The 9,319-nt window shown below is 45.1% G+C and overlaps 1 protein-coding gene across 8 annotated transcripts in view; it reads right to left on the reverse strand.

The window, feature by feature from the left end:
• Positions 1–6,362, reverse strand: part of Srrm1 (Serine-arginine repetitive matrix 1) — a 94,469-nt gene extending 88,107 nt beyond the window's left edge. For 4 of the 8 annotated variants that reach the window (XR_010564484.2, XM_065432290.2, XM_065432294.2 and 1 more), the window contains exons 1-4: positions 6,228–6,362; positions 5,602–5,691; positions 5,395–5,520; positions 347–517 (exon numbers count right to left, since the gene is read on the reverse strand). Coding sequence is in view for 7 of the 8 variants with exons in the window: in XM_065432290.2 (XP_065288362.1) it covers positions 347–517; positions 5,395–5,520; positions 5,602–5,691; positions 6,228–6,251 (411 nt within the window). In the remaining variant the exon portion in view is untranslated. Of the gene's footprint in view, positions 1–346; positions 518–4,933; positions 5,002–5,394; positions 5,521–5,601; positions 5,692–6,164 lie in introns of those variants that run through there. The other 4 variants (XM_065432295.1, XM_065432289.2, XM_065432291.1 and 1 more) reach the window with 3 other exon arrangements.
• Between the last annotated feature and the right edge of the window lie 2,957 nt (positions 6,363–9,319).

A 9,319-nucleotide genomic window follows, 5' to 3' on the forward strand; every position in this document is an offset into this window, starting at 1 on the left:
CCAGACTTTATTAAAGTCTGGCATAGTCAGGTGTTTTAAAATGTGTTACAGAGAGGGAGAGAGAAGGGGGGTCTCTCAAATGCATAATATTGCTTGAAAATCATATAAGTTCACTTTTAGGAAAAGCACAGCGACAGATTGAACAACCATTCAGCACTTGCAAAAATAATCTAGAGAATTTGTTTTACTCAATTTAAAGAAAAAATGGCTCTGGAGATTTTTGGCACTGTGCGTGTGATGGCTGCTATGCCATGAATAGGTAGCTGCAGGATTTAGCTTGCAAAATTTTCTTTTTACTGCAATGCTCACATGACTTGAAACAAGAAAACCGCAATGCTGAACTGACCTGGCGCCTCCTGATCTCAGCCTTTTTCTCCTCAAGGATCTCGGCAGGAATGCCGCCGACAGTCTCCTGCGCACTGAGCAGGAGGCTCCACAGCTCACCCATGAAGTCACGGGCATTCTTGCCATTCAGGAAGCCTGTCAGGTTGATCTGCATCATCCGTGGGTCTGGGTGCTGGGAAGGGAGATAGACAGGCCAGGCCCAAACATCACAATCCATCCCTTCCCAGCGATTTGGCCCCAAGGATAACAGAAACTACGTGAAGCTTTAACTACAAAAGTAGAAATAAAGTGCTAACTTGAGCCGATTGGTCAAGTTGCATAAAAAAAAAAATGTGTAACAGTGCAAGATACAGGACATATGAAGGAATGCTTCGTCCGTCTCCTTCTTATGTCCTGTGCCTTCCTGTGTTACTTTTTATGCAAGAGCAGACTAAGAGCTAAATAACTGGCTGACATGCCTATACAACTTGTGCTTTTAATTTTAACACCAAGATATAGGGATTTGTGAACAAATGCTTTGCCTAGCTAATGACTGCAACAAACTAAAAAGGCTACTGTTCTCTGAAAAATTTGAAACACAGATTGTGGAGCTGTAGGGGCACGCTATTACAGTCATGCACAACTGTGACGTCAATATTTGTGACAGCTTTTGTGACCCATTATTAAACCACAGGCTGATCTTCAAGAAGCCTACCACTATCACGCCAACTAAACATAGAGAGGAAAGTACTGCTGCACAATAAGCCCAATTCATAATGGTCCAACCCCAGATGCTGTGAAACTGTTAACAGATTATATAAAAATAGAACAGCACGCAAACATTTCACTACTGCTCAACAAGGATACATAGTACAGAAGTTTCTTCTCAAAATCCCCCATGCCTAAGAATGAGTGATCAATGATACTTGCATTATTTAGACTGGAAATGTTAATGGTAAGCAAGCACTCTGAAAGTAATTAAAGAACATTCTTAAGAGTCAGTACTTGTAAGTATTCAGGCAGATTTATTGGCCTCACAGCAAAGCCAGCAATCTTCCTACTGGCAATAGATCAGAGCACAAATGTGTGCCTTCTGACAATTGCCAAGAGTACACATTTTAAAAGGACACTAAAGGTAAAAATTGTCAAGCCAGACTGACACATCAGTGTTTTGAAACAACCAACATGTTGCCGTCACTGAGACCAAAGCTAGTGCAATCTAGTAAATTACACACATGATCGAGGTAGGGCACACCCCGCTGGCAGAATGGGAGCAAACTCCGTCTGGTGTACACTGTTGTGGTGGACTTTCTAGCATTGCCAATGAAAATAAAAGGAAATGCAACCAGTAAACTAATTTTATCAAAAAGTGCAATTGAGCACTGTTACACTACCGCCTGACAGCACTGAAAGTTGCACCTAGCTCACGGAAGCATACGACATCATGCTGAAAAGGCCCCTCACCAGTTCTGGCCATTTTTTACCAACAAGCACAGTGGGCACATGCACGCTGATGATCGTGTCTACTAAGTATTAAGTATTACATCGCTACGCGCTGCGGAAAGAGCTGAAATTTCAAACCGAATTCCGTTTGCCCTTCACCTCGCAGGTGCCATGCTGCCAGCCGGAGAGTGGACGTATACCGCACAAGTGCACGTACATACATTGTACTGCTGCGACGTCACTCGCAGTGAAACGTGACTTCGAGAATTATTCAAGGCAACATCTGCTATTTGTGTAATCTGTTGCTTCAATAGACGAATTAAAGTTTACAGAAATAATAACGCACACAAGCTGAATGTCTGTGTGTTGTTTTACTTTGCACCACAGCAACCGTTTTGTCTGCTTGTTCCCTCTTCGTGCAGTCACATGCGCAGACAATGTAAGTATGTCATTTTCTACTGTGTTCCAGCGCGTGATAATGCTCTATGAACTGCTTGTGTCTGCCTTAGTATTTGCATAGTACTGACTTATACCGCAGCCAGGTGTTCTCGTGCACAGCATGCAAAATCATGTGCTGCGCGAAACAAGACAAACGCAACAGCTCGCGCACGACGCTGTCAGTGAAAGTGTGCCGCGCAACAAAAAAAGTGAGGGGAAAAAAAAAAAGAAAGGAAATGAATGAAGGCGGGGCCCTTGTCGTATGCGTCACACAATCCCAGCGCTCAGGTATGGGAGAACCCAGGGAAGGATCTTTGCTTGAGGAGGCTAGACAGGGCAAGCGGAGAGGATGTCTCTTGGCAGTGGCTCTCCTTCTGAAATCATGTGTTCCCGGCACTGAAGTATTTCTATCTTGGCTATTAATGAACAAATTTGAAAAATTCTTGCGGCACAATGCTTCCTAGAGGGCACGTAACAGCTTCCAATGTATAACCGAATTTGCTATGTGGCCTGGTGAGGGGCCCTTAACTAAAAATGCTAAAAGTGCAGTGTAATGTCCCTTGCTCTCCCTAGCCAATTTTTCCCTGTCTGTGGAAACAATATCACAAAGAGCATTTGGATGCCACTATTTGACAAGACCTGGTGCAGTAGATTGATGTGTTGCTACTTTGTGTTGCCACTCTGTAAACACTACTTAGGTGTACCCTCCTCATTAAATGTGCTGCTCTCTGACTAAACACAAAAATTGCACAGTATGCTCTGACAGAGTGCTGGCACAAGGCCATAAATGCTTCATACTAAGATTCATAGAAGGAAACCTGGCACTCATACATAAGCATACTAACTGTACAGAAATTAGGTCACTATAAAGATGATGAATAGCATCTGGATTTGTCTAAACTTTATCCTAACTCCTTACAACTCTCTTACTTCTGGTATTATTAACCTTCTTGAAGCTGATTTGTCTGCAATTTCACTGTAGGTCAGTGATTCATCTCCCTTAGCCTCTTACTGTTGCCATATTTTACTGTGATCAGAACATTGCAGAACAAATAGCTTACGATGTCAAAAATAATATATACATACTTATTAAGTGTGTTGCTGCCCGAGCATTGTCTGGAGACTGACACTATGGTTTACTCATCTGCTTGAAGTTATATGATAAAATAAAGTGGCTATGAATGTCTGATTAACTGCTACAAGGAAACATACAATGCAAACACACTTCCTAAGTCAGCCTCAAATAAAAGTAAAAGCTGCTGCTTTTCCAGATTTTCCTCTTCCAACAGTAGTCCAATGGAGGACGTTTATGATATCTGGGCTCTGATGAAGAAGACTGTTGTCAAAACATTGGCTACAGAGACATCTTTTGTTCAAGCGCACTGTTGAATTACTTTGTCACTATTCTCCTGTGAACTTTTTTTTTTTTATTCCCTGTATTAACATACTATGAAATTCATGCCTATGCCTTGCCCAAACTCGGAGAGAGCATGGCTAGAGGATGGCATGAAAAATTTCTCAAAAGAATGATGCACAGTTGCTGTACAGTGAAGTCTACTGTTAAAGGGAACACACTAGTGTGTGGCTCTCACTCTGCTGGCACTGTAGCTGCAAATGTCTGCTGATGCTATGTCAATACACTGCACAGATGTGTAGGAAAGTGCCAGCGCCACCAACCACAAGTCTACTGCAAAGCCCAGGAATTGTGCACTTGCCAGAATGAGAATTTCGTGCATGTTCGATGCTCATGTGTCCCTTTAAGCAGTGGATCACACTGTACATGTTTCTCCATTCATGGTTGATTGTATTTGAGGATGAGTGCCATTTAACTGCAATTTCAATTACGACTATGTCATAACTTGGCCAAGAACAAACACTCCAGAACTGCCAGTCCATCAGCTAAGCCCTGACAATGTATATCTTTAATGTCCCTTTAAAACAAAGTCAATGAGCGCAAGAAACATACACAGTGCTACAAGTGAGTTCAAGCATCAAGAGCTGTAAGAAGCACAAAGGTCACACTAGAAGTAGCCAGAAGCGACTCCAGGATATGATGCAAGGCTCTCCTTGCACCTCGGCACTAAGGAGACTGGGGAACATGTATTTGCCAATTAGTATCACACTTGTAGTATCACAGACCATGTTCTTGAACTGGAGTGGAAACATTGCGCCCACTAGCAAGTTTCTTTCATAAAGACCTCTTTGGCTGATTTGGCAAACATGCCTACACTGTGAGTGCCTTCTTCAACAGTGAATATCCAAAAGTGCAAACAGGCCAAGTAGTGCAAGAGGAGCCCTGCCACATGCCCAAGCAACAATGCAAGTTTTGTGCAGTGTGGCCTGTGTACTTTTCACGGCGTGTGTACACAATCCTGCATTTTGTGCAAAGCTAACCTTTGCTTCACTGCAAGCTCCTTCAAAGGAGTGCAGCTATAGATGCTGATTCAAGCTTCCTGGTCTTTTTCATTTAAGCCATTGTCATAACAGCAGCAGGGTTTGGGCAACCAGCACACTTGAGCGAAAGAACAGCGCGGCCTCAGCGTGCGCAGAGCGCAGTCAGGCCACACTGGGAAAGAGAACCATTACCACCTGAGATGTGCACCACCTGTGTGAAGGCCGGAAACAAGAGGCGCGCCGTGGCCAAAAGCAGACATAGCCTAAAAAGACTGAACAAAGGCTACGTAAGGGCAACGCTTTCTATTGCCTCCCCCACCAGACGAGTACATACATGAGCATTTCGGGTCCAAAGGAACCTTAGTTTGGATGCAAGAGGTCCTTAGCTGTGAATGTGCTGGACTGAAAGATTCAACAGATCGCGTTAGTTTGTTTCAGCTCCAGGAAACAGCTGGTGGGCTGCCCCTTCACACAAAAATATCTACATCTGTCAGCATCACCTACCAACATCTTCCCTGCTAGGAGCTACTGTAACTGAGCCTTACAGCAAACTTCTACCAAAACGTCAAGTGCAATGAAGAAGGGGAATATGAAGGAGACGTTCCTGTACTACCATAAAACTGTCGTATCTTATAAAAAACACTGTATTTTGCATTAATTAGGCTCAGATTCACTATGAGGCATTACTATGACATTAAACACAACTACAGATAACGTTCATACGTTCAGTTTTCACATTTAACCTCATTAAAAGGACCCGCAAGTAATCATGCCTGTAACCAACTTTTGACCAACCTTGTCTGCCTCTAGTTGGTTAAAGACAAACTCGACCACGACTTCATCCTCCATCCCAAGTAAATCCGTTATCTTTCTCGTGATCCATGGCTTGATGGTGTCCAGGTTCACTTTGGTCATGTCAACCTACACGAAAATGAGCACGTGTTAGCCGGCATGTAGGCACAAAAATGAGCAAAAATGAAAAGAACCGCAACCTGAACTTACCCTCTTAGTGAGGACATCATGAAATCTCAATTGCTTCAAGAGCTTTTTCTGTTTGTCAGTGAAGCGGTTATCTTGCTCTGCGCTCGTCCCCTGTAAACAAAGCAGCAACACACTGAAAAATCCAGATTGAAAAGCACGTTACAGCGGTAGGCGAACAGTGAAGGCGGGCCTAACTTTGGCACAACATGCGCGTCAGGTAACGTAACCGTCACGACACCCAATCACTGCACTTTTTATAAACGTTTCGTCGAAATACGGTCGATTCTAGTGCTGGCGGGCCAAATTCGAAGCTTCCGAGTATGTCACCATCTTTTGAACATACGAATAGATGCGACTTATTACTTCTCAAAATGAATTCGCCCACGTTTATTGCACAGGGAACTACAGTAAGCCAGCTATACATCGCTGAAGTCATCGTTAAAGTTAAACGAATTTACTCGCACGTCGACGACGCAACGTAGTGCCTCAGTGGTTAGGCCTAGCCGTTCTGCTGCACAGGCCGAATTGTCAGCGTAACAACACCAGCTATACTGTCTACCTAAAAGTAATTTTAACGATACTACCTTTGGAAACATTTCTTGACCGTGTGATCACGAGAAACTGTTCGTGAAATTGGAAACACTTACGCGAAAAAACCCGGCATCGGTCATTGTTTTCAGTCACGACGGCTACAGCGCATTGTTGGTTGACGACACGAGAAATATACCGCGCTTGGCCGGTTTCTCCAGACCCTGCTCTCGAGAAACACGAAACCGAAATCAAAATAAATGGTGTGCGCTGGTTCACTCACACACATATTTAGACACGTATATGTGTATAATTATTTCATACAAACAATATAAGAAAAAACTATGTGGTTACCAAACGGCGTATCGCAAGACAATTAATTTATCGTTTCTCGTATACAGCTCCTGTTGGACGGTAGCTGCTGACGCATTGGAATACGGCCCCTGGAGGGGAGCTAGTTCTTCGCTCCGGATTGCTTCATCAAACTCTGGGCGGTCCAGCAGGTCCACGACGCCGCCAGGAAGCTCAACCTCCCGGTTCCGTCGTGGGAGACGCCCACTCCAAGAAAGCCCAAAGCTCTCGTGGTCTGCAGGGCCTCGAATAAAGTTGATTTCCTTCCTTCCCTCAAACCGAATTTCTTTCGAGTTTGGTTCGGGTACGCGCATTTTGGAAATTGGCTCAACTTCAGCTCCGGAACGAAAATTATGACGGTTCGAATCGGATCGGAGTTTTCTTAACCAAATCGTTTCTTTTTGTCCGGGCATTATTTAGAAAATAAAGGATCACGTGCGGCCACGGTGTTTATCACCGGGTTAATCCCGACGGTTCATTAAACGACGGCTTGGTAGGCTGCCGGATACTCGGTAGCAATTGCTGCTTTGGCTAGGCTGCACAAGCCTGTTCTTGTGCTCTGGCTACAGCAGTGGCATGGCGTAGACGAGCTCGTTCTCGGTTCTGCTCGCGACGTTGCTGATCGAAAGCTGCCTGCTCCTCAGGTACGTATGACGCGTGGCCTATCCACTTCGGAGCCGGAGAGAAACTGCTGTGCGCATTCGACTGCGACGGAGAACGATTGACGTCCCTACTGGCGCAGTCAATCGCGCACCTCCCTTTCTCTTTCTTTTTTTTTTGCGCATGCGCATGGCGCTGCACCGGGTAAGTTTTCGGCGTACAGGCGACAGACGGACGGACTAATCGGCTAGCCATATAGAGCTTCGCTGTAAGAAAAATTACGATGAGGCTCCATGCATTGTTTCATATAGGCATATCGATGGCATATCGTAATTTGGGCACTCAGGGTAAAGCTAGTAAAGCCCCTCTATTCTTTAGTTCAGGGGACTTCGTGGCGCCTTATGAGGCTATTCATTGCGTTACCACTCGCTTCTTCTCCCAAATTTTCTACTTCATTGGATTCACCAAGGGACAGTGAATCAGTTTAGACTTCCAAAGTGCTTCTTCAAAGCACTGTTTTCGCTTATTTCCTGGTAATAGGTTGATTAATAATTGATATAATGAAGGTTGATGTTCCTTCATTGAATTTCGCACGCAGTCTTCAGCTCCGGCACGTATAATTAGTGTGAGGTCACATAGTTTACAAATGTTTTGCGTATTTGGGCCATTGGTGGCTCAGCAAATGCATTTGAAACATTTTAACTTGACCATTCGCTCTTCTACCGTTTAATCTAGTCCGTCTAGACTCAATCAGGCTCCGTTAAAATCTGTGATGTCACACGTGCTTGTGCGGGAACTGCGAGGTGGCGCCGCCAACCGCGTGGCTTAAAAAGACACTAAAGGGCGAAACAATAAATCAGTTTAGACTAATGAAGCATTGTTTGAGAACCCTGCAGGCAGTCATTTGAAAAAAAATAGTTTGATTATTAGATGAGAAAATGGAGGTCCAAGTATCAGTATTTGAATTTCGCGCCGAAACCCCAGTGATGGTACGTCAGCGTGACGTCAGGGATTCAAGTATGTTTTTGCATTTGGGCCGCGTTGGCTGAATAAAGGTTCCCGAAACTTGCCATCTTTAATATTTGGTTCCTTTGGAACACAATGTAGTCAATCTGTGCAGCTATATAATTAGTAGGCCCTAGAAGATGCCATCGAAATCCAAGGCGTCACAGCCCCCAGGTGCGGGAACTAAGTAGGCGTCCGCCCTGCTTACAGCTTTTACCCTCCCGCTACCGCTTGGGTGCCCCGCAGATCCTGCGCCGCCTGCTGTAATATAACCTCAGGTGCTCTCCTGATGCGGCCACGGTTTGCCGGTTACATGTGCCCTGCTGGAGCAGTGCTTGTAAAGAATGCAATATATCGTCGCGACTAACAAAGTGACCCGCGTCTTATACAACACAGTCAGAACCTTGCCCTTCAGAGGCAGTGATCCCCACATGGGGCCTCCGTGCCCACTGCCTCACCGCGCGGGCAGTCAGCGGCGGAGCGTAAACAAACTCAACTCCCCCTCTGCCATGCCGGCACGCCTAGGGACAAACGCACGCTACTGGCGCAAAGAAACTTCTCCATCGTAGTGCCTAGGCAGAGTCACATATTCAAGGAGCAAAGGCCCCCAGATTTTCTCTCTCGCACCCGCTCTTACTCGCGCCTGCGCAGAAACGTCGAGCGCCGTCAAAAGCGCCACGCCCCGCTGTACACACTAGCAATTGTAAAAACGCAGCCCGTCCGGGCAGCTTAGTGTTCCTGTATGAGCATATACAGGAACACTAGGGCAGCTGTATCTGGCGGGTGCAAAGTCCGCGCTGTTTCGCGGCGTAGTTCGCGTTGATGCGCATGCACGAAGGTCAATTCGCTCACTGTTGATTCCACGTTTCCTCACTGCAGCGTTTTGACAACGAGTTTTCGCGGCCACCTAGCGAGATGTGTTCATGCTGGCTTGTGCGCGCATGACACCATGCTTGCTAATTTAGTTAGTATGCCTATGCTGACACGTTTATACGGCCGATCAAACTACTATCCTCATTTCGTATAGTTAGCTGTACACTAATTTGCTATCGCAAACCATGCTTCGCCTTTCGTGCGATACTGCAGTTTTTTCTTTCTTTTTAATGCGTAAACATTATTTGGCGAGTACCCCAGCAAAATCTATTCGTCTCATGACGCCTTATATCTGCAAAATAAATGCACAATTGGTCAAGTTAACACATGTAATCGTTATATTAGTGTAATAGTGAATGATAGTCGATGAGTAGTAGTAGCG

Source organism: Dermacentor albipictus, chromosome 5, assembly GCF_038994185.2.
Source record: "Dermacentor albipictus isolate Rhodes 1998 colony chromosome 5, USDA_Dalb.pri_finalv2, whole genome shotgun sequence".
NCBI lineage: Eukaryota > Metazoa > Arthropoda > Arachnida > Ixodida > Ixodidae > Dermacentor > Dermacentor albipictus.